This window comes from Schistocerca piceifrons, chromosome 10, assembly GCF_021461385.2.
Source record: "Schistocerca piceifrons isolate TAMUIC-IGC-003096 chromosome 10, iqSchPice1.1, whole genome shotgun sequence".
NCBI lineage: Eukaryota > Metazoa > Arthropoda > Insecta > Orthoptera > Acrididae > Schistocerca > Schistocerca piceifrons.
Genome location: NC_060147.1, coordinates 133,198,467 through 133,224,848, shown reverse-complemented (window position 1 = coordinate 133,224,848; position 26,382 = coordinate 133,198,467). Strand labels below are relative to the sequence as shown.

The 26,382-nt window shown below is 43.9% G+C and overlaps 1 protein-coding gene across 1 annotated transcript in view; it reads right to left on the bottom strand.

Moving 5' to 3' along the window:
• Positions 1 to 12,597: 12,597 nt before the first annotated feature.
• LOC124718766 (nascent polypeptide-associated complex subunit alpha, muscle-specific form-like) overlaps positions 12,598 to 26,382 on the bottom strand; it is a 268,702-nt gene continuing 254,917 nt past the window's right edge. Inside the window, exons 9-10 of the mRNA XM_047244379.1 lie at positions 21,230 to 21,415; positions 12,598 to 12,627 (exon numbers count right to left, since the gene is read on the bottom strand). Of these exons, the coding sequence (XP_047100335.1) occupies positions 12,598 to 12,627; positions 21,230 to 21,415 (216 nt within the window). The remainder of the gene's footprint in view (positions 12,628 to 21,229; positions 21,416 to 26,382) is intronic.

Below are 26,382 nucleotides of genomic sequence, written 5' to 3'. Positions count from 1 at the left end.
ACGGCATCTTACATGTGTTTGAACCTGCCTACTATATTTATCTCTCGGTCTCCTTCTACAATTTTTACCTCCCTTCCTCCTCCAACACAACCAAACTGACGATTCCTTCATGCCTCTGAATATGCTGTAGTTTAGCGATGCAGTTAATTAGAAAGCAGCTTTTTACAGAAGCGAAGAAAGCGAAATATTTTTTCAGGGACTAGATAGAATAGACAGTGTTGGCAAATAAAAAAATGGTCGTATCTTGCACGATGTGGCATTTTTCAGAAAATAAATATTCTTATGAGCTCTCAATTACACAACAAGTTAACAAATATGCAAAGCATGATTCCATCAGTTCACTAATATTATTCATGATCTACTTTGGATATTTCTGCATAGTTGATGGTACTGGCACAGAACCTTTTTATTTATTGCGACTGATTGCGTTTGTCTGCCAGAAACAGTGAAAATTATCTACTTACAGCTGAATGTTAATTAGCAATAATCTGTACTTCATACAGCTTGCAAATATCAAACAGTAAGTTAGTGGTGATGGCATTCTATGGGACAACAAAATCACGCGTGAAACTGCAATACATGCAGATACAAGAGTGTAAGTATAATTTTCTTAAATATTTCTGATTCATTCTACGTCAATTAGTTGGTATTTTGTATCTTTTGAAATGCATTAAAGTATTCCGTGCTGATTGTGCCAACTATTTCCCGCTTATCTCCACTAAACACTGTAAGGAAAAAAAAAAAAAAAAAAAACCGCACCACGGAGAAATTATCTCAATGGGACGGAAATCGCTAGACGTGATGTACATGTACAGAAAAACAAATGATTACAATTTCCGAAAAATTTGATGATTTATTGAAGAGAAAGAGCTTCACAAACTGAGCAAGTTAATAACACGTTGGTCCACCTCTGGTCCTTATCCAAGCTGTTATCCGGTTTGGCAATGCCTGACAGAGTTGTTGGATGTCTTTTTGAGGGATATTGCGCCAAATTCTGTCCCGTTGGCGCGATACATTGTCAAAACTCCGAGCTCGTGGGGGTGCACTGCCCATAATTCTCCAAACGTTCTCGATTGGGGAGAGATCCGGCGACCTTGCTAGCCGAGTTAAGATTTGGGAAGCACGAAGACAACCAGTAGAAACTCTTGCCGTGTGTGAGCGGGCATTATCTTGCTGAAATGTAAGCCCAGGATGGCTTGTCATGGGCGGCAACAAAACGGGGCTAAATGCGTCCTTCTGCGAATAGAAATGCTACCCCAGACCATTACTCCTGGACTCCTGGTTCTCAGGCCGCATGGCAGGCGACAGTCAGGTTGTTATCACATCGTCGTCCGGCGCGTCTCCAGAGATGTCCTCGGCCTGCAGTCTGACTGGTTCTAGCAGAATTGTGTTCAGTGATGATCTCTTGGAATTGAGGCCTGAAGCATCGAAGACGTGTCTGGTGACGCCCCAGACAGCAGTGGGACGCCAACCCGTCCCTGCCACGTGGCCCGACAGCCAGGAATGATGCTCTGGGGTGGCATCTCTTTCATAGCATGACCACTTTGGTTGTCACCCTTACAGCACAGCGGTACGTCGACGATATTCTACGACCCGTTTTGTTGCCCTTCACGACAAGCGCTTTTGGGATTACGTTCCAGCAAGATAATGCCTGCTGGTTGTCCTTGTCCAAACCAAACCCTACCGTGGCTAGCAAAGGTGGCCGGGTCTCTCCCCGATTGGGAACGTTCACAGGGCACGGAACTTGTTCATCTGGTGATCCCAAAGGGTATAGTTACAGTGGGGAGATGTATATGGCTTTTGATGTTGGAAGAACTTAGTGAGAAGATTTTCAGATCCAGTTCTGCTGAATGATTATGATGCCAGTCTTCGTTTGAGAAACAATATAATCAAACTGCAGTCACCAGAACATAATCACTTCTGTTCACCAAGGCTTACCAATGTACTGAAATATGCCTGATACGAATCAAGATATTTAGAGGGTCACCCATGACAATTTGAAATCCTGCTGAATTTTGTTTTATATCGTGTTCAGTGTCGTGTATATTATGTGAAGAAATTTCGTTCATTTTATGTGCTTGCTGTAAGAAAACGTTATGTTTGAAGCATTTATTTACATATTACCGTTATTGTAATGGGTATCAGCAAACCACAGAAAGGGCGCTCGTCTAAAACGGGGCACGTGTGACACAGTAAGGTAGTCGTAGAAACGATCGGTATTGTAGTTATAAATTGTCGAAGCTGTGTTGGAAAAGAACCAGAGCTCTGAGCCCTAATAGAAAGCACTGAAGCTCAAATAGCTATGGGTACAGAAAGCTGGCTAAAGCCGGAAATAAATTCAGCCGAAATTTTTTTAAACAATCTAACAGAAAGGATAGATTAAATACAGTTGGTGGTGGAGTATTTATTGCTGTCAGAAGTAGTTTCCCGTGTAGCGAAATTGAAGTAGATAGTTCCTGTGAAATAGTATGGGTAGAGGTTATGTTGTTCAAATGTGTGTGGGATCTTATGGGACTTAACTGCTAAGGTCATCAGTCCCTAATCTTACACACTACTTAAACTAAATTATCCTAAGAATAAACACACACACCCATGCCCCAGGGAGGACTCGAACCTCCGCCGGGAACAGCTGGTAGAGTTTATACTTAACAATCGGACTAAACTATTAATTGGATCGTTTTACCGACCCCCGACTCAGAAGATATAGTTACTGAACAGTTGAAAGAAAACCCGCGTCTCATTTCAAACAGGCATCCCACTCAAAAAAATTATACATTTAAAGCCGGTGGGAGGCATAAAACTTGATACGAAATTGTTCTGATGCTTTCTCAGAAAATTATTTTGGACAATTAGTTCACAAGCCCACTCGAAGCGTAAATGATTGCGAAAGCATATTTGACCTCTTAGCAACAAATAATCCTGAACAAATAGTGAGTATCGTGACGAATACAGGGATTAGCGACCACAAGGCAGTTGCTGCTAGGCTGAATACCGTAACACCTACAACCATCAAAAAGAAACGCAAAGTATATCTATTTTGAAAAGCTGATAAAAATGCTCTTAACTTCTTTTTAAGAGACAGTCTTCACTCTAATTATGTAACCGTAGAAAATATGTGGAATGATTTGAAAGAGATAGTATCGACAACAGTTGACAGATATATACCACATAAATTAATAAGTGGTGGTACTGATCCCCAACGGTACGCAAAAGTGTCTGATCCCTGTCGCAGAAGCAACGAAATAATTTCCACAACGAAACTGTGTGTCGAAATTTGGCAGAAAACCCAAAGAGATTCTGGTCATACATAAAGTACACCAGTGGCAAAAGACAATCAATACCTTCACTGCGCGATACCAACGGTGAAGTCACTGATGGCAATGCCACCAAAGCAGAGTTATAAAACACGGTTTTCCGAAACTCCTTCCCCAAAGAGGACGAATTAAATATTCCACAATTCCAATCAAGAACAACTTCGAAGATGAGAAACATTGAAGTAGATATCCTCGGTGTAGCAAAGCAGCTTAAATTACTTAATAAAGGCAAGGCTTTCGGTCCAGATGGAATACCGGCCAGGTTCCGTTCAGAGTATGCAGATGCAATAGCTCCATATTTAGCAATTATATACAACCGCTCGCTCACAGAAAGTTCCATACCTAAAGACTGGAGATTTGCTCAAGTCGCACCAATACCCAAAAAGGGAAGTAGGAGTAATCCGCTGAATTACAGGCCCATACCACTAACGTCGATTTGCAGTAGGGATTTGGAACATATACTGTATTCGAACATTATGAAGTACCTCGAAGAAAACGATTTATTGACGCATAGTTAGCACGGTTTCCGAAAATATCGTTCTTGTGAAACACATATAGCTCTTTATACTCATGAAGTAATGAGTGAGTGCTATCGACAGGGGATGTCAAATTGATTCCATATTTTTAGATTTCCAGAAGGCTTTCGACACCGTTCCTCACGAGCGTCTTCTAATCAAACTGCGTGCCTACGGAATATCGCCTCAGTTGTGCGACTGGATTCGTGATTTCCTCTCAGAAACGTCATAGTTCGTAGTAATAGACGAAAAGACATCGAGTAATAGAGAAGTAACATCGGCGTTCCCCAAGGAAGTGTTACAGACCCTCTATTGTTCCTGATCTATATTAACGACATAGGAGACAATCTGAGTAGCCCTCTTAGATCGTTTGCAGGTGATGCTGTCATTTAACGTCTTGTAAAATCAACAAATGACCAAAACGAATTTCAAAATGATTTAGATAAGATATCTGCATGGTGCGAAAAGTGGCAATTGACCCTGAACAAAGAAAAGTGTGAAGTTTTTCACATGAGTACTAAAAGAAATCCGCTAAATTTCGATTACGCGATAAGTCACACAAATCTGAAGGCTGTAAATTCAACTAAATACTTAGGAATTACAATTACGAATAAACTAAATTCGAACGATCACGTAGATAATGTCGTGGGTAGAGCCAACCAAAGACTGCCATTCATTGGCAAAACACTTAGAAGGAGCAGCAGCTCTACTAAAGAGACTGCTTACACCACGCTTGTCCGCCCCATTCTGGAGTATTGCTGTGCGGTGTGGGATCCGCATCAGGTGGGACTGACGGATGACATCGAAAAAGTACAAAGAAGGGCAGCTGGTTTTGTATTATCACGAAATAGGGGAGATAGTGCTACAGACTTGATACGTGAACTGGAGTGGCAATCATTAAAACAAAGGCGTTTTTCGTTGCGACGGGATCTTCTCATGAAATTTCAGTTGCCAATTTTCTCCTCCAATTGAGAAAACATTCTGTTGGCACCAACCTACATAGGGAGAAATTACCATCACGATAAAATAAGAGGAATCAGGGCTCGCACAGAAAAATTTAAGTGCTCGTTTTTTCCTGCGCATCGTTCGAGAGTGGAAGGTGGTTCACTGAACCCTCTGCCAGGCACTTTAATGTGAATCGCAGAGTAATCACGTAGATGTAGATGAATGATTCTGTATCATAATAACGAATTACTTATTAGTTTCAATTAACATAATGCAAGTATACGAAAAACAAAAAAAAAGAATGTAAAACGAAAAATTACAATTTAAAATAAAACAAATGTAAGTACAGTAAATAAGTAGATTACTAATGAATGTTTAAATATTTTAATTATGTATGCTGAATATACTTTGACAGCTGTGTACAGCTTATTTTCAAAAAAAGGTGTTTCATAAGCCAACTTTATTATACATGGATGTATGTAGTTTGAAATCTTCTTTATGTTCCAACAAAAGCTTTCATTTTTCAGAATTAAGTAATGGTGGTGGAGCTTTTTACAAAATTTAAAATTATTACAAAATTCGATTATACAGTTTTCAAGAATGTTAATCACGTATCAGCTTTTATATGAGAGACATTTTTTATATGTATCGCAGTTTTGAAGCTATCCCCAAATATACCAAATTACCTTTCGGGGTGTGTTTTGCCCCTAAAAGTGAAATTGGTCACGAGAAAATACGTACTCCATTATTTTTAATCCTCTACACATCTACACATCCACCAAATTTTATCAAGACCGTTTATTGACATTGGGAATGTTTCCGCGTCAGAGTTTTGAATGTACTTCGTATTAAAACCCACATCTCACTGCGATCAATCAAAATAGGTTGCGCACACTGATTGTGTTCTTGATTATTCAGGCAGACTGAAGCTTAGTTTAGTGTGCTCCCTGCCGCCATTGGATAAGCAGCTGCAGCAGCAAGTCGTATACCCCTAGCTTACTTATCTGTTACATAGTTTAATTCTTAATTTCTTTGCGTGTTTTTGGGTACTTGCATTCTTTAATTCATAAATTTCCGGCGTATAACAGTATTTGAGAGTTGTAGCATCGCGCTTTAGTACCTGAATAGTGTAAATTCGCGTAGTAGTCTGTCTTCTGTTTTTGTTTTGAACGGCCAGTGTCGGTTGGTCACAGCCAGTGTGCTCCCTGCCGCCGTTGGGTAAATGGCTCTGAGCACTATGGGACTCAACTTCTCAGGTCATTAGCCCCCTAGAACTTAGAACTAGTTAAACCTAACTAACCTAAACACGTCACAAACATCCATGCCCGAGGCAGGATTCGAACCTGCGACCGTAGCGGTCTCACGGTTCCAGACTGCAGCGCCTAGAAACGCACGGCCACTTCGACCGGCCGCCGTTGGATAAGCAGCTGCAGCAGCAAGTCGTATACCGCTAGCTTACTTATTTGTTAGATAGTTTAATTCTTAATTTATTTGCGTGTTTTTCGGTACTTGCATTGTTTAATTCATAAATTTCGGGCGTATTGTGGTATTTGAGAGTTGTAGCATCGCGCTTCAGTGTTTACTTCGTAGATTCTTACTTAAATTGCGTGTGAGTTTCGTATAGGAGGTGTAATTTCGAGTTTAGTTACTGTAATCGTAAATTCAGGCAGATTGTAGCGCAGTCGTTAGGCATTTGTACCGGTTAGTTAATACATTCTTTGCGTGTTTCCCTTGCGTAATCTAGGCACGGACTCGTCTTTCAGTAACTCTTGTTCAACATCGATTAGAATGGACAGGGACTGCGATTGCTGTGTTCGGATGAGAACTGAGTTGGCATCCCTTCGCTCACAGCTGCAAGCGGCAATGGGCACGACTGTGGGGAGCCGGACTTGGGTATCACGGGGATATCAACCTCGTCCCATCTGTCCCCAGATCGGTCTGCCGCTGTGGTTGCCCCGGTTGCTGCCCGCAGTGGGGCTGAGCCCTCGCCTGTGGTTGATTGGGAGGTCGTTTCAAGGCGTGGCAGGCAGCGAAAGACGTCCCCGGAGGCTGATCAGAAAGCCCGGTGCGTCTGACAAACAGGTTTCAGGCACTGTCTCTGGCTGAGCCAGATGCAGCTGCCTGCCCTGTTTCAGAGGATGATTCTCAGCCTTCAAGGTCCGGGCAATCGCAGAGGGTGGGCTTATTGGTAGTTGGGAGCTCCAATGTTAGTCGCGTAATGGGGCCCCTTAGGGATATGGCGGCTAAGGAGGGGAAGAAATCCAGTGTGCACTCCGTGTGCATTCCGGGTGGAGTCATTCCTGATGTGGAAAGGGTCCTTCCGGATGCCATGAAGAGCACAGGGTGCAGCCAGCTGCAGCTGGTGGCACATGTCGGCACTAATGACGTGTGTCGCTTTGGATCTGAGGAAATTCTCTCTGGATTCCAGCGGCTATCTGATTTGGTGATGGCTGCCGGTCTTGCTTACGAGATGAAGGCAGAGCTCACCATCTGCAGCATCGTTGACAGAACCGACTGCGGACCTTTGGTGTAGAACCGGGTGGAGGGTCTGAATCAGAGGCTCAGACGGGTTTTCGACCGAGTTGGCTGATTCCTTGACTTGCGCCATAGGGTGGTGGGGTTTCGGTTTCCGCTGAATAGGCCAGGAGTTCACTACACTCAGCTGGCGGCTACACGGGTAGCGGAGGCTGTGTGGTGCGGACTGGGAGGTTTTTTAGGTTAGAAGGCCTCGGGAAAGTACGGGGTGGGCTGCAATCTCAAAGGGTGCATGGCAAATACAGGACGTGCTTGGGTAAAGGGACAGTCGGAATTGTAAATTGTTGTAGTTGTGCTGGGAAAGCCCCTGAGCTACAAGCGCTAATAGAAAGCACAGAATCTGAAATCGTTATAGGTACAGAAAGCTGGCTAAAGCCTGAAATAAGTTCTGCAGAAATTTTTACGAAGTCTCAGACGGCGTTCAGGAAAGATAGATTAGGCAGAATTGGTGGTGGAGTGTTTGTGTCTGACAGTAGTGGTTTATCTTGTAGTGAAGCCGAAGTAGATACTCCGTGCGAATTGGTATGGGTGGAGGTTATACTTAACAGCCGAACTAAGTTAATAATTGGCTCCTTCTACCGACCCCCAGACTCCGATGATATAGTTGCTGAACAGTTCAGAGAAAATTTGAGTCTCGTAACAAATAAATATCCCACTCATATTGTTATAGTTGGTGGGGACTTCAACCTTCCCTCGATATGTTGGCAAAAATACTTGTTCAAAACCGGTGGTAGGCAGAAAACATCTTCCGAGATTGTCCTAAATGCTTTCTCCGAAAATTATTTCGAGCTGTTAGTCCACGAACCCACGCGAATTGTAAGTGGTTGCGAAAACACACTTAACCTCTTAGCCACAAACAATCCAGAGCTAATAGAGAGCATCATGACTGATACAGGGGTTAGTGATCACAGGGTCGTTGTAGCTAGGCTCAATACCGTTTCTTCCGAATCCACCAAAAACAAACGCAAAATATAAGCGTAGGCTTCCGCGGCCGTTGTCTTCTTCAATAAAATTCTTCAGGGTATCAGACCGCATCGTCATAATTTAAATTATGACGATGCGGTCTGATACCCTGAAGAATTTTATTTAAGGAAACGCAAAATAATTTTATTTAAAAAAGCGGATAAAGTGTCACTAGAAGCCTTCCTAAGAGACAATCTCCATTCCTTCCGAACTGACTATGCAAATGTAGACGAGATGTGGCTCAAATTCAAAGATATAGTAGCAACAGCAATTGAGAGATTCATACCTCATAAATTGGTAAGAGATGGAACTGATCCCCCATGGTACACAAATCAGGTCCGAACGCTGTTGTAGAGGCAACGGAAAAAGCATGCGAAGTTCAGAAGAACGCGAAATCCCGAAGATTGGCTAAAATTTACAGACGCGCGAAATTTGGCACGGACTTCAATGCGAGATGCCTTTAATAGGTTCCACAACGAGATTCTGGTCGTATGTAAAATACACAAGCGGCAAGACGCAGTCAATACCTCCGCTGCGCAGTGCCGATGGTACTGTTACCGACGACTGTGCCGCTAAAGCGGAGTTATTGAACGCAGTTTTCCGAAATTCCTTCACCAGGAAAGCCGAATGGAATATTCCAGAATTTGAAACACGAACAGCTGCTAGCATGAGTTTCTTAGAAGTAGATACCTTAGGGGTTGCGAAGCAACCCAAATCGCTTGATACGGGCAAGTCTTCAGGTCCAGATTGTATACCGATTAGGTTCCTTTCAGATTACGCTGATACAGTAGCTCCCTACTTAGCACTCCTATACGACCGCTCGTTCACCGATAGATCTGTACCTACAGATTGGAAAATTGCGCAGGTCGCACCAGTGTTTAAGAAGGGTAGTAGGAGTAATCCATCGAACTACAGACCTATATCATTGACGTCGGTTTGCAGTAGGGTTTTGGAGCATATATTGTATTCAAACATTATGAATCGCCTCGAAGGGAACGATCTATTGATACGTAATCAGCATGGTTTCAGAAAACATCGTTCTTGTGCAACGCAGCTAGCTCTTTATTCGCACGAAGTAATGGCCGCTATGGACAGGGGATCTCAGGTTGATTCCGTATTTCTCGATTTCCGGAAAGCTTTTGACACTGTTCCTCACAAGCGACTTCTAATCAAGCTGCGGGCCTATGGGGTATCGTCTCACTTGTGCGACTGGATTCGTGATTTCCTGTCAGGAAGGTCGCAGTTCGTAGTAATAGACGGCAAATCATCGAGTAAAACTGAAGTGATATCAGGTGTTCCCCAGGGAAGCGTCCTGGGACCTCTGCTGTTCCTGATCTATATAAATGACCTGGGTGACAATCTGAGCAGTTCTCTTAGGTTGTTCGCAGATGATGCTGTAATTCACCGTCTAGTAAGGTCAACCGAAGACCAGTATCAGTTGCAAAGCTATTTAGAAAAGATTGCTGTATGGTGTGGCAGGTGGCAGTTGACGCTAAATAACGAAAAGTGTGAGGTGATCCACATGAGTTCCAAAAGAAATCCGTTGGAATTCGATTACTTGATAAATAGTACAATTCTCAAGGCTGTCAATTACCTGGCTGTTAAAATTACGAACAACTTCAGTTGGAAAGACCCCATAGATAATATGGTGGGGAAGGCGAGCCAAAGGTTGCGTGTCATTGGCAGGACACTTAGAAGATGCAACAAGTCCACTAAAGAGACAACTTACACTACACTCGTTCGTCCTCTGTTAGAATATTGCAGCGCGGTGTGGGATCCTTACCAGGTGGGATTGACGGAGGACATCGAAAGGGTGCAAAAAAGGGCAGCTCGTTTTGTATTATCACGTAATAGGTGAGAGAGTGTGGCAGATATGATAAGAGAGTTGGGATGGAAGTCATTAAAGCAAAGACGTTTTTCGTCGCGGCGAGATCTATTTACGAAATTTCAGTCGCCAACTTTCTCTTCCGAATGCGAATATATTTTGTTGAGCCCAACCTACATAGGTAGGAATGATCATCAAAATAAAATAAGAGGAATCAGAGCTCGAACAGAAAGGTTTAGGTGTTTGTTTTTTCCGCGTGCTGTTCGGGAGTGGAATGGTAGAGAGATAGTATGATTGTGGTGCGATGAACCCTTTGCCAAGCACTTAAATGTGAATTGCAGAGTAGTCATGTAGATGTAGAAAATTGTATTTGCTTTACGAAAATAACTCCAGGGCATTCTTCTTCTTCTTTTTCTTACTTTTTCTGTCCATTCAGTGTTGAACTATGCTATATTCAAATAACCTCATACCATGGTTCCTTTGTTAAGTTTTAGTGGAGAGTGTTGTACCTCTATGGTAGTGTACCTAGTAATGCATCATGTTTTTCCGTGGGTACTTCTCATATAGTGACTGATTTTGGAATCGCATGAAGAAACGCGCTCTAGAGATGGTCAAAAGCAGATTTCGGCATTTTCTACTGTTTTCTTCGGTTTTTGTCGTTGTGAGGCATAAGATTGTGTTTTGTGTAGCACTTGTAAATGTCTTTAGTTCTACACATTTAAGTTTTGTATGACGTATTAAAGCGTTTTATGGCGTGTGAAGTTCTGTATATATTTAAAACCAGTAACATAACGTGTGAACAGTTAAGCCATACTTCGGTCGAACGCTCTTCTAGCATGAAACACGTGATATTTTCAAATAAACTGAGTTTCTTTAATGCATTATCAGTTTTCCTCGCCTTTAAAATGGACAATTCTGTTAGCTGACAATGTCTTCTACTTAAATGTATTGCAGTAGAGCACACTGAGACGAGGAACGTCATTGCACGCCTCCTCATATCGCACAGGATCTCCTTTTGTCTAGTGTAGTGCAGCAACTGAACCTGCATGGGCTTAGCAAGTCGTTGGAAGTCTCCTACAGAAATACTGCGCCGTGCTGCCTCTGTGGCCGTCCATAACTACAGAAGTGTTGCCGGTGCAGGATATCGTGCAGGAACTTACATCTCTATTATGCCCCATAAATGTTCGATGGGATTCATGTCGGGTGATCTGGGTGCCAGATCATTCGCTCGAACTGTTCAGCATGTTATTCAAACCACTCATGAACAACAGCTGTGACCTGGTGACATAGCGCAATGTCATACATAAAAATTCCATCGTTTTCTGGGAAAATGTTCTGCAAGTAACCTAACATAACCATTTCCAATCAATGACCGGTTCAGTTGGACCGGAGGACCCAGTCTATTCCACTTAAAACAAGACCACACCATTATGGAGCTACCACCAACTTGCACAGTGCCATGTTGACAACTTGTGTCCATGGTTTCGTGGTGTCTACGCCACACACGACTATACCAAAGCTGTTACCACATGAAATCGGGACTCATCTGACCAGGCCACGGTTTTGCATTGGTCTGGGGTCCAACCCATTTGGTCACGAGCCTACATGCTGTGTTGTGCTGTTAGTAAAGGCACGCGTTGGTCGTCTGCTGCCACAGCCCACTAACACAAAACGTCGCCGCACTGTCCTAGCGGATACGTTCATCGTACGTCCCACATTGGCTTCTGCGGTTATTGCACGCAATGTTGCTTGTCTGTTAGCACTGACTACGCGAACGTCGCTGCTCTCGGTCGTTAAGTGAAGGTCGTCGACCTCTGCATTGTCTGTGGTGAAAGATAATGCCTGAAATTGGTATTCTCGGCACACTCTAGACACTGTGGATCTCGGAATAATGAATTGCCTAACGATTTCCGAAACGTGTCTAGCTCCAACTACCTTTCCGCGTTCAAAGTCTGTTTATTTCCGTCGTACGGTCACAATCATGACGGAAACCCTTTCACACGAATCACCTGAATACTAGCGACAGCTATGCACTACCCCTTTATACTTTGTGTACGCGAACTGTCGCCATCTGTATGTGCTCATAACGCTACCCCGTGAGTTTTGTCACCTCAGTGTAATAATGTAGCACACAGACTATGAAGTACAGTTTATATTTGACTTGATCATTTGTTCCTAGTGTTGTACCGTGGAATAGTTTTTCACACTTCGAGAAACCTCATTTTTATAGAATAATTTCTGTAATTTCAGAAAAAGGCTGCAGCACATATAAAGTGAGTGCTGTCATTTCGAAATGGAATAAGGAAATGGTAGACGCGAAAGGTTGAAAACTGTTTCAAGATAAACACTCTGCCCTATAATTTTATTTTCGTTGTGTTCATCATAAATTTTTGTCTTGTTATAATTAATTTTAAGGTCTATTTTCAAACTTGGTCCATTAAGTTTCTCCATTTAGTGTTGAAGTTTACCTGCTCTACAATCGTCTTTAATAACAGACACATTATCCACTGACTTTTATTCCTTCTTTACTCTGAAGTGACAAATGTCACGGGACAGCTATATGCACGTATACAAATGGCGGTAATGTCGCGTACACAAGGTATAAAAGGGCAGTGCGCTGACGGAGCTGTAATTTGTATTCAGGTGATTCATGTGAAAAGGTTTCACACGTGATTGTGGCCACACAACGGGAATTAGCAGGCTTTGAACGCGGGATGGTAGTTGGAACTAGATGCATGTGACATTCCATTTCGGAAATCGCTACGGAATTCATTATTCCAACATCCACAGTGTTAAGAGCGTACCGAGAATGCCATATTTCAGGCATTACCTCTCCCGATGGACAACGCAGCGGCCGACGCCTTTCTCTTAACGACCGAGAGCAGCAGCGGTGTCAGTGCTAACAGACAAGCAACATTGCGCGAAATAACCGCAGAAATCAATGTGAGACGTACGACGAATGTACGCGTTAGAACAGTGAGTAGAAATTTGTCGTTAGTGGGCTATGGCAGCAGACGACCGACGCGAGTGCCTTTGCTAAAAGCATGTCCCCTTCAGCGCCTTTCCCGGTCTCGTGACCATATCGGTTGGATCCTAGACGACCGGAAAACCGTGGCCTGGTCAGATGAATCCTGATTTCAGTTGGTAAGAGGTGATGGTAGGGTTCAGGTGGGGTGCAGATCATCCCGAAGCAATGGACCGAAGTTGTCAACAACTGTGCACTCTGGTGGTGGCTCCATAATGGTGTGGCTTCTGGTGCAAGTGAACCGATCATTGACTTGAAATAGTTATTTTCGGCTACTTGAAAGGCATTTGCAGGTGGAATACTTATGGATGACATCGCGTCATGTTGCTGCTTCACAGTTGTTCGCAACTGGTTTGAAGAAGATTCTGGTGAGTTCGAGCAAATTATTTACCCACCAGATCGCCAGATATGAATCCCAGCGAACGTTTATGGGCCATAATCCAGAGGTCACTTCGTGCGCAAAATCGTGCACTGGCAATACTTTCGCAGTTATGTAGATGCAGCATGGCTCAATATTCTGAAACGGACTTGGAACAACTTGTTGAGCCCGTGCCAAATTGAGTTACTGTACTGTGGCGGGCCATTGGAGGTCCGACACGGTATTAGGAGGTACGACATGACGTTTGTCGCCTCAGTGTATTTTTTCAGTTTATAGATGTGAAAACTTTTCGTAAGCCACCAAAATACACTCTCTGTAGGAGCTGCAGTCAACGCAAAGTAGTCGATGATGGATGACGTTATTAAGTTTATTTGTAACCAAAAATATACATTCTATCAATGCCAAGCAAATAGTTTCGTCCGTCTGCTTGTAGGAGATTTTGTGCTGAATCAGTTGTAAAAAAATGGTTCAAATGGCTCTGAGCACTATGGGACTTAACATCTATGGTCATCAGTCCCCTAGAACTTAGAACTACTTAAACCTAACTAACCTAAGGACATCACACAACACCCAGTCATCACGAGGCAGAGAAAAATCCCTGACCCCGCCGGGAATCGAACCCGGGAACCCGGGCGCGGGAAGCGAGAATGCTACCGCACGACCACGAGCTGCGGACGAATCAGTTGTACCTTTGTGCAGAGGGAATTTTGGCGGACGTACCTGTGGTGGTGGGAGCTGCCGCCATGGGGTCCGGCGCCATGCTGCACGCGCCGCTGTGGGGGCTGATGGAGCGCAGCTCCATGGTTCCCGCCCCCGCCGCCGGGCCGCCCCCAGCCGCCCCCGCCACGTAGCGGCGCCGCCCCCGCGCCAGCATCGCCGCCGACACGGAGACCACCACTATCACCACCAGCGCCTGCGCACCAAACAACACGCCGTTTAGTCGCCTTCTCCAGGAAGTGAATTATTTACTTTATCTCACCAGACAAAATATAGCATATTTCAAAATGAACTTTTCAGAAATGGGGATAGGTAGAAAGGTGTGGTTTGAGGCATAATGTTCAGACACGCATAAAGTTTTGCTAGCCGTTTAACAGAGTTCATTGTGTGCATCATCTGTAGCGTGCAGGATATCTAATGGATATTCCAGTTCTCCCATGTCCAGCCTCGCATGTTCTTACTAACGGGTGCAATTGCTGCCCTCATGTGAGCTGACAGTTCTTCAGGCACAGCAGTGGGGTATGGCAGAGGAAATCCTTCACAAAGCTCCAAAGAAGAAAAAATCTATTGGGTTTACATCTGGGAGACTTTGGAGGCCAGGAATGGGTACTCCTCTACTAATCCAGCGACCTGGAAACGTGGCGTCCAAAGCCTTCCTAACGATAGAGCCCCAGTGAGTTGGGGCATCAACTGCTGCAGCATGGTGCCAGGTTGCAGTGCTTCGACCGTGGAAAATGCAAACTGTTCAAATGGTTCAAATGGCTCTGAGCACTATGGGACTTAACATCTGAGGTATCAGTCCCCTAGAACTTAGAACTACTTAAACCTAACTAACCTAAGGACATCACACACATCCATGCCCGAGGCAGGATTCGAACCTGCGACCGCAGCAGCAGTGCGGTTCCGGACTTAAGCGCCTAGAACCGATCGGTCACAACGGCCGGCAAATGCAAACTGTCCCAGCATGCCCAGGTAAACAGGTGAGGCTACAGACGCCTCTGCAGAGTAAAATGGTCCCACCGCACGGTCGTAAAGCAGACAGCACCACATGTTTACCTTTGAATTCTCCCGCACAATTTCCATGCTAAAGTGGGGGGTTCTCACAGCTCTAGATCCTCACATTGCGTCTGTTTACTTTCCTGGACACATGAAAGAAAGATTCGTCCGTCAAGATCCATCTTTTTCGGATAGTCTAGGTCCTTATCAATGCGACTCGGGATCCCAATTGCAAATACTTTGCGCTTTGGCCTGTCATCAGGTTGAATTGCATGCAGCAGCTGTATCTCATAGGCATGGAGCTTCAGTCTCTTATGTGGACCCTATGGTAGCTGCAGCTATCGAGGGATCGATTTTGTTGGGCTCTGGATAAATACTTGTTGTACCCATTGCACATCTCGATCTTGGTCTCTATCAACCATTCCACACACTGTACGGGATGGTGGGAGCCGACTCTTTTCGTCAATACCTTACCTGCAAAAACAAAACAAAAAACTCAAGGTGTGTGTGAACATGAAACTGCAAACCGCACCGTTCTAACTATCCCATTTTTTGAAATATACGTCGTTAAAGTTGTTAAGACAATTTAGGAACATCCTATCTTAGTCATCCACCGAAAGCAGCACACTAGGCCCTCTGAGGAGCTGTAAATGGTGTAGGACTGCTATCAAGTGGTTGTACAAGCCGTGAACCGCTGACGTCAGTCATGACGGAAAAGTGACGTGTACTTCCCACTCGCTTTTACAGAATCAGTGCAGTAGCGTAAGTCGACTTGGAGACAAGACAGTAGCAGAAATGAGCTATGGTGTTTCGAAGTGCCTGCTACAACTCTACAATAAAGTTGCTCAGTATTTTGGTGTGTTGACATGGACCCTGCAGTGTGTCTACAAAGAATAGTCTCCCACTTCAAGCCATGTAACACAGTGTAAGGACAGTGGTCATAAAAATATTCTAGCCGATAGGGACTGGAGATGACTGCTTTGCCTTGTCAGTGACATCCAGTTTCATACCTGTTGGGAACTGATTTGTCAACAAATGCAAGTCCTAATGAATTTCACGTAATGGAGTAATGGAGATATGGAGTCAAGTACCTAGCTTAAGACCATTGCTCACACTGGGACAGAAAGGTGCATGCCTTCAATGGACCACTTAACACAGAGGTGGGTCCATCATTTTTAGGCTATTTTTCTGACCACTGCTAAGGGGCCATTCATTGAATTTAAGACGATTATGGACAAGATATCTATTTCAACATTCAAGTTGACCTTTCTTCTACAAATATTTGTGATGATTACACTGTGGACACTTCCGCTTTCCAAGATCTCAACAGCTGGGTTCACTGAACTGCACACATACAGGGTGTTTCAAAAATGACCGGTATATTTGAAACGGCAATAAAAACTAAACGAGCAGCGATAGAAATACACCGTTTGTTGCAATATGCTTGGGACAACAGTATATTTTCAGGCGGACAAACTTTCGAAATTACAGTAGTTACAATTTTCAACAACAGATAGCGCTGCAAGTGATGTGAAAGATATAGAAGACAACGCAGTCTGTGGATGCGCCATTCTGTGCGTCGTCTTTCTGCTGTAAGCGTGCGCTGTTCACAGCGTGCAAGTGTGCTGTGGACAACATGGTTTATTCCTTAGAACAGAGGATTTTTCTGGTGTTGGAATTCCACCGCCTAGAACACAGTGTTGTTGCAACAAGACGAAGTTTTCAACGGAGGTTTAATGTAACCAAAGGACCGAAAAGCGATACAATAAAGGATCTGTTTGAAAAATTTCAACGGACTGGGAACGTGACGGATGAACGTGCTGGAAAGGTAGGGCGACCGCGTACGACAACCACAGAGGGCAACGCGCAGCTAGTGCAGCAGTACAAAATTCAAACGCGGCAACCCCTCAGCGCAGCTACCATTGCTGCATGAGAGACATTCGCTAACGATATAGTGCACAGGATTGATGACGGCGATATGCATGTGTGACGAAGCTTATTTTTACCTGGACGGCTTCGTCAATAAACAGAACTGGCGCATATGGGGAACCGAAAAGCCCCATGTTGCAGTCCCATCGTCCCTGCATCCTCAAAAAGTACTGGTCTGGGCCGCCATTTCTTCCAAAGGAATCATTGGCCCATTTTTCAGATCCGAAACGATTACTGCATCTCGCTATCTGGACATTCTTCGTGAATTTGTGGCGGTACAAATTGCCTTAGACGACACTGCGAACACCTCGTGGTTTATGCAAGATGGTGCCCGGCCACATCGCACGGCCGACGTCTTTAATTTCCTGAATGAATATTTCGATGATCGTGTGATTGCTTTGGGCTATCCGAAACATACAGGAGGCGGCGTGGATTGGCGTCCCTATTCGCCAGACATGAACCCCTGTGACTTCTTTCTGTGGGGACACGTGAAAGACCAGGTGTACCGCCAGAATCCAGAAACAATTGAACAGCTGAAGCAGTACATCTCATCTGCATGTGAAGCCATTCCGCCAGACACGTTGTCAAAGGTTTCGGGTAATTTCATTCAGAGACTACGCCATGTTATTGCTACTCATGGTGGACATGTGGAAAATATCGTACTATAGAGTTTCCCAGACCGCAGCGCCATCTGTTGTTGAAAATTGTAACTACTGTAATTTCGAAAGTTTGTCTGCTTGAAAATGTACTGTTGTCCCAAGCATATTGCAACAAACGGTGTATTTCTATCGCTGCTCGTTTAGTTTTTACTGCCGTTTCAAATATACCGGTCATTTTTGAAACACCCTGTACATCTCTGGTTTGACAATCACTCAGGCACGTTACCACATATCGGTTGGCCCTCACTCGATTTCATGGAAACTGTCTGTGACTATCTTTTAACAGCGGAAGAAGCGTAGCTATCAACATCTGCGCAGTTTGGTAGCTCTTCAGGATGTTATCATGAATGAGAGGTTTCAGTTGAATATGACACTCGCGAAAAAACTTACGAATTCTTTTCTTCGCCCACTTGGGGCGATTGTCTGGGCTAGAGGCAGTGTTACAACGTACTAGCGTGACGTTTCCTAAGGAGGGAATAATTTTGTGCTTTGAAAGATGAGTTGATTTGGCCTGGAGTGCTATTGCCACTCTGAATAGCGTTTCCAAAACGAATCATTTAGTGCGTCTGATACAGAATGTTACGAATCAATGCGTTTTTTTTTCTTATGGCAGTGAAACACGAATTTTCGACGGAGAGACCATTCTAGAACGGTTGCTCCGCAAGCAGTGGAGAGACACATGTTGGGAATGAATGGCAAAACGTTCAAAGAACTGGATCAGGTAGCAGACTGGAATAAAGTGTTTATAATACAGGGTGTCTCAAAAATAATCATCCGATTTGGCATGTCTATATTTCTGAAACTAATGAACTTATATAATGAATTTTGTTTTTTGATGAATAGGAAAATCAAAAAGTTTTTTTCATACCTTTTCATTTGTGTTCACTATGCCACCCTTGAGACGCATGGCATATGTCAGTGCGGTATTCAAATTGTTCCCACACTGCATCGAGCAAATCTTGAGTTACAATTTCCACAGCTGCTGTTACGCGATATCTCAGTTAATTCATTGTTGTTGGTAACCGAGGGACACAGTTTTATAAACCTCCGCAAGGAATAATGACATATAGTCAGGTCCGGTGACCTTAGAGACCCGTAAAGTAAGGCCGAATGCTTCGGTTCAGTGCGACCGATCCATCGTTGAGTAATCCATTGTTTAAAAATTCCCGCACTTCGAGACGTCTGTGTGGTGGTGCCCCATCCTGTTGGCAAATGAAGTCGTTCGAATCAGTCTAGAACTGCGGGAAAAGATAGTTCTCTAGCATCTCGAGATATGTCTTGCTGTAACAGTGTTCTCGGCAAATAAAAATTTTCCTCTGAAACTGCTCAAAACACATTAAATTTTTGAGTCCCTCTCATGTTATACAACTTCATGTGGTTGTTCTGTACCCCATATCCTCACATTATGACGGTTCAGCTCTCCATTTAAATGGAATGTCGTCTCACCAATAAACGCTAAGCGTGCACGAAAACTGCCATCCTCCATCTCGGTAAGAACGAAATTACAGAAGTCCACACGTTGTCGTTTGTCATCTTCAGGAAGAGCCTGCAGCAGCTGAATTTTGTGCGGTTTCGTGTGTAAACATCAACGCAACACGGCCAGACGGACATCGGCGGCATGTTGAGCTGTCGTGCTGCACGGCGTACGGGTTTGTGCGGACTCCTTGTGAAACTATGGCGGATGCGTTCGACATCTGTGTCCGACACTCAGGGACAGCCCAGCCATTTGCCTTTACACGTACAACCTGTTTCTCGGTATTGTTCGTGCCATCGTCTAATGCTCCGTGCTGTAGCAGGATCCCCATCATATGTAGTACGAAAGTCACGCTCAACAGTTATCACTGACATGCACTGCGCTAAACGTAGAACACAAAACGCTTTCTGTTCTCCCGACACCATTTTTACTAGAACAGAAATGGGCGCACACTGCTGCTACCTAGCGGAAACAGTGTAAAACTCAAGAATTTGTAGCATATTACAGCTCCATCAGGAACTGTGAAAGACTAATATTTCGAAGGATCAGCCTCAGTTGCCCAAATTTTCTCGTCTTTACCAGGTTTCGGCTACATTAATCTAGCCTTCTTCAGAAGCATAAAATTACTATAACATACCAGAGTAAGGTACAGTCAACACTAAAATTAAAACCTATAGTACCGTGGCATGGTACCAGAAAATTTTCGCAACTGAGGCTGAACCTTCAAAATATTATAAAACTCAAGAGATTGTTGTTGATAATTCTTCCGGGTTATATGGCCGTGGTCCATGGAATTCTTCTATTCCTACCGTTTCGTCCAATACTACGTTGGACATCTTCAGAGGTATGGCTGGTCCTGCCGACTGACGAGTCGGGCGTCGGAGGGCGGCCTAAATACCGAGGAAAGTGGGCGTGGTCTAGCTTGCACATAGTAGCAGAGAGAAAACTAGTCAAAGATAAAATGTAACTATCGATAGTAGTCCATCATAGATAAAAATCACTTATCGATTCTGTAACGCCACTGTCCATATCTCGCTTAATTTCAAGGCCTCTTCTATTAAAATTTTGCTGAAACATAAAGTGAAATCCGTATTCAAACCTACCAGAGAAATAGGACAAGTACTTCGTTCTGTTAAAGGCCACCATTATCAACTAGCGGTGTGTATAAAATTCCGTGTACTTGTGGCAAGGTCTATATTGGTACTACGGAAAGAAGTGTGAATACGAGGGTAAAGGAGCATAAATTCTTTGCCGACTGGGAAAAATACATAAATCGGCCGTTGCGGAACATGCACTTCAGTCAGGTGACCATGTAGTTAAGTTTTCTGAAACTACAGTTTTAAGTGCTACCACGAACAATTATCCACGATTGTATAGGGACGCTATTGAAATTTATAAACTGAAGATAATTTTAATAGAAAAGAAGAGGCCTTGAAATTAAGCGAGATATGGACAGTGGCGTTACAGAATCGATAAGTGATTTTTATCTACGACGGACTATTATCGATAGTTACATTTTCTCTTTGACTAGTTTTCTCTCTGCTACTATGTGTAAGCTAGACCACGCCAACGTTCCTCGTTATTTAGGCCGCTCTCCGACGCCCGACTGGTCAGTTGGCAGGACCAGCCATACCTCTGAAGATGTCCAACGTAGTATTGGACGAAACGTTAGGAATAGCAGAATTCCATGGACCACGGCCATATAACCAGGAAGAATTATCAACGACAGTACCATCCGGTCGTGAAAGCCTTGATTGTATGACTCAAGAGTTTGCTCCTCCCAACAGTATGTTGTCCATGCACGTATCTCAAATAATATAAGTTACGCTTTTTAAAAATCGGATGAGTCTTTTTGATACACCCTGTACAGTAAGTGCTGAACCCTAAACATAATTTATGGTTTAATTTCAGAGCCTGATATGCTCCACATGGTACATGACGTGTGGTACTCACTGAGCCTCCGATTGCGACGGGCAGCCATGTGGGCATGGTGGTCTCGGGGTCGGGCGCGGGCTGCGCCGGTGGCGCCTCCACGGGCAGCGGCGGCGGGTCGGCCATCACCAGCAGACCCACGCCGGGGTCCTTCCCTGGGGGCAGGCTCTTCAGGTCCTCCCCCCGGCCGCGCTTGGCGTGCGCTGCCTGTGCGTCCAACAACGACATCGAACGAGCCACAGTAACACTAGACACATACACATTTGAGCAAAACAGTTATTCACTTAAGGAGGTGGGAACAAGCTCTATGGACAGTAAAGAGAATTACAGGAGTGATAAATAATAGCAGATGTGTACACGGAAGATTTTTCCTCCCTTTTATAATAATGTTACGGACTGCATAAGAAAAGCCTTCCGGTTCAAAGGATTTTAAGCCCACCAGGAAAACGAAAGAATGCCTGAGAACTGCAAAGATTGGGCGTCATCCACTTACAACAGATGGTAGGAATGAAATTCCGTGTAACTGTGGCCAAGCATACCGGGTGATCAAAAAGTCAGTATAAATTTGAAAACTGAATGAATCACGGAATAATGTAGATAGAGAGATACAAATTGACACACAAGCTTGGAATGACATGGGGTTCTATTAGAACAAAAAAAATATATATGTATACAAACGTTCAAAAAATGTCCGACAGGTGGCGCTTCATCTGATCAGAATAGCAATAATCAGCATAACAAAGTAAGACAAAAAATGGTTCAAATGGCTCTGAGCACTATGGGACTCAACATCTGTGGTCATCAGTCCCCTAGAGCTTAGAACTACTTAAACCTAACGAACCTAAGGACATCACACACATCCATGCCCGAGGCAGGATTCGAACCTGCGCGGTTCCAGACTGAAGCGCCTAGAACCGCACGACCACACCGGCCGGCTGTAAGACAAAGTAAAGATGATGTTCTTTACAGGATATGCTCAATATGTCCACCATCATTCCTCAACAATAGCTGTAGTCGAGTAACAATGTTGTGAACAGCACTGTAAAGCACGTCCGGAGTTATGGTGAGGCATTGCCGTCGGATGTTGTCTTTCAACATCTCTCGAGATGTCGGTCGATCATGATACACTAGCGACTTCAGGTAACCCCAAAGCCAATAATCGCACGGAATGACGTCTGGGGACCTGGGAGGCCAAGCATGACGAAAGTGGCGACTGATCACACGGTCATCACCAAACGACGCGCGCAAGAGATCTTTCACGCGTCTGGCAATATGAGGTGCATTTTTGGTTCTAATAAAACCCCATGTCATTCCAAGTATGTGTGTCAATTTTTACCTCTCTATCTACATTATTCCGTGGTTGATTAAGTTTTCAAATTTATACTGACTTTTTGATCACACGGTATGCTTGGCCACAGTTACACGGAATTTCATTCCTACCATCTGTTGTAAGTGGATGACGCCCAATCTTTGCAGTACATTGAAATCATGAAAACACGCATCAATACTCCCTTAGCTGAACATAAAAGGAGCTGTCACTTGGGAAGTGCTTTTCAAACTGGAGAATGTGCAATGAAATTTAGTGAGACCACCGTTTTAGCCAAGGCAACGTGTTATCTGGTCTGTGTGTGCAGAGAGGACAATTTTAACGGAAAAGAAGGAGTTAAGGAAAATAAAATTTATATGCCAATTTCAAATCAACAAGCTCATAACTTGTAATAAAGAACAGTTTCACCAACCAGAGATAATATCGCGTTTAGCATCTCGTGATATGTAGCTTCGGTATTCTATTGCAACTGTATTAGCATGTTAGGAAGGCGAAATTGTGTAAACCACTGGGTTTCGGTAAAAGCAGAGAATTTTAACATGGTAACACACAAGTGTCGGTGTTACTCAGAATTCGCCGCTGATGTAGCCTCTCTGAAAAAAAAGAGGTTATCAAGTCAGGCGAAATTAAATTGCTCATTATTTTGCGATTTCAGCGTAATCGTGTAACACATTGGGTTTTTAATAATAAATGATCCATTTGTAAAATTATTGGTCGCACTGGCATAGCCAATAAAGATGATCGGTTGGAAACTCTCTAGCTACAGCTTACAAGTTTGGCCTGTGAGTAGTCTCTTCCCCTCCTCTCCCCCTCCCTGCCGCTCAGCGTCCACTTGCAATGTAACCTCCACCACTACCAGTGTCGCCTCCTCTCCTTACCACGTCCTGTTCGCAGATATGACCCAAGTTGCTTTGTGCACACTCTACTTTGGCACATTTACTGACTCACATATTGCTGTTATACTTACCCGGAATTATGACATTGCGTCACTGTACAAGTTATGGTTTCAACCGCTACTCCCAGTGATACAGCTGAGCTAAGCCAGCCTAGCGTTTTACCAGCCAGTCTCGCCATTCACGATAGTCAAAGTAAAGCGAATATTGGTAACTGTCTGTCAAACTACAATTAACAATGCATCTCTCCTATGTAGTTCAGAGAATACATATATTGATAAGGTACGTATAAACTGCAGGAAGAAATGTCAAAGCATGGACTGTGATTAGGAGTTGACCGTTTAAATACACTGCAGAGCCAAAGAAGCTGATACACCTGCCCAATATCGTGCAGGGCAGAAGTGCCACAACACGACGTGGCATGGACTCGACTACTGTCTGAAGCAGTGCTGTAGGGAACTGACACCATAAACCCTGCAGGGCTGTCCATAAATCCGTAAGAGTGCGACGGTTTGAAGACCCTTTCTGAACAGCAAGTGGCAGGGCATCCCAGATACGCTCAATAATGTTCGTGACTGGGGAGTTTGGTGGCCAGCGGAAGTGTTTAAACTCAGAAGAGTGTTCCTGGAGGCGGTCATTAGCAATTCTGAACGTGTAAGGTGTCGTATTGTCCTGCAGGAATTGTCTGTCGGAATGCGCAATGGATATGAATGGATGCAGGTGATCAGACAGGACGCTCATTTGGATATCATCTGTCACAGTCGTATCTAGACGTATTGGGATCCCATAACACTCAACCTGCCCACTCTCCACAACATTGCAGAGCGTCCACCAGCTTGAACAGTCTCCAGCTGACATTCAGGGTCCACGGATTCATGAGGTTATCTCCATATCTGTACACGTCCATCCGCTCCTCCGACGAGGCAACACGGTTCCAGTCATCAACAGTCCAATGTCGGTGTTGATGGGTCCAGGAAATGCGTAAGCTTTGTGTTGTGCAGTCATCAAGGGCACACGAAGGGGCCTTCGGCTCCGAAAGGCCGTATCGTTGATCTTTCATTGAATGGTTCGCCCGCTGACACTTGCTGATGGCCCAGCATTGAAATCTGTAGCAATTTGCGAAAGGGTTGCACTTCAGTCACGTTGAACGATTCTCTTCAGTCGTCGTTGGTCCCGTTCTTGCAAGATCTTTTTCCGGCCGCAGATGATGTGTTACCGGATTCCTGGTATTCACGGTACACTCGTGAAATGGTCGCACGGGAAAATCCCCACTTTATCGCTACCTCGGAGATGGTGTGTGTTATCGCTCGTGCGCTGGCTATAACAACACGTTTAAACTCACTTAAATGTTGATAAGCTGCCATTGTAGCCGCAGTAATCGATGTAACAACTGCGCCAGACACTTGATGTGTTTATATAGGCATTGCCGACCGCAGAGCCTGACTCTGCCTGTTTAGGTATCTGTATTTGAATACGCATGCCTATACCAGTTCGTTTGGCTCTTCAGTTTAGTTTACTGTATGTTGATGATCAAGTTGTTGTAGTTGAGGATGAAGGAGATTTAAGTTACATGTTTTGAAAATTAGTGAAGAAATGCGAGGAAAAGGGTACTGACATGTACGATAAGGGGGGGTAGGACGTCAAACGGGCCGAATTGGAGCAGGAGAAGCACAACAGGACATTTTAATTTCCAGTGCCTATACTTTTACAAATAAATTCATAAAACTTTGTCAGCATGACCAGGAAGGATTCAGGATACACACTCATAGAAGCGAAAGTTGAAAAACATAACAAAATAAATTTTTTTACATGTGAAATTTCATCATTTTTTCACTTACTATTGGCTGCATTTGTTGCTATATGTACACTTTTCTTCATAAGTAAGAGAGACTGTTCGATAAATTTTGCACAGCATACAAACCATACTTACAGGTGGCTGAAACTCTAGAATCTATTTAATTTATGAAAAAATGAATGAGCTGTTACGTTTTATGCTTTATGTTTAGAAAAATATCAAATTTTGTAGTTAATTATCTCTATTTTTACCAAAGTTTTTAATAGATTTGGAAAATTCTGGAGTTTCATACATCGGCAAGTAAGGTTGGTATGCTGTGCAAAATTCATCAAAGAATCTCTCTAACTTGTGAAGAAAAATATACCTATAGCAACAAATGCAGCCAATTGTAAGTGAAAATGATGAAATTTCACATGTAAAAAAAATTATTGTGTTATTTTTTTGAACTTTCACTGCTATGAGTGTGAATCCTGAAACTTTCCTGGTCGCGCTGACAAAGTTTTATGAATTTATTTGTAAAAGTATAGGCACTGGAAATTAAAATCTCCTGTGGTGCATCTCCTGCTCCAAGTCGACTCGCTTGACGTCCTACCCCCCTTAACACAGTATACGGTCATAGGGAGTTTAAAAACCTTGGTTTTTAAACCAAGAATGTAGTTATTAAAACTACACCCTCATATACATACAGTATCTGACAAAAATGTCTGGACACCCATATGGAATGCGGAATTCACCGCCAGATGCCTCAAGGACTGTCTTCACCAGTGTGAGAGGAGGCGGGGAGAACTGTGTTGTGAGTAGTGAAGCAGTGACAGCACAATGGGTCGCTCAGCGCCCTCCAGTGGGGATTAGACATTGGATGTCACCTGAGTAACAAATGCGTCAGGCACACTTCAACGATTCTAAAGGTGCCCAAGTTGACTGTAGGCGATGTGTATGTCAAGTGGAAAAGTGAAAAACGAGAAGGAACGGCCACAACTAAACCGAGGCCAGGCAGACACCTTGTACTGACGTACAGAGACCATACACCACTGCGAAGAGTGGTTGCAAAAACATCGAAGGAAAATCGCCAGAAGGAATCACTCCTGAGTTTCAGGTGCTGCCAGCCGTTCAGCTGGCTCAGTGACTGCAGATATGTAACTCAAAAGAATGGAGCGCA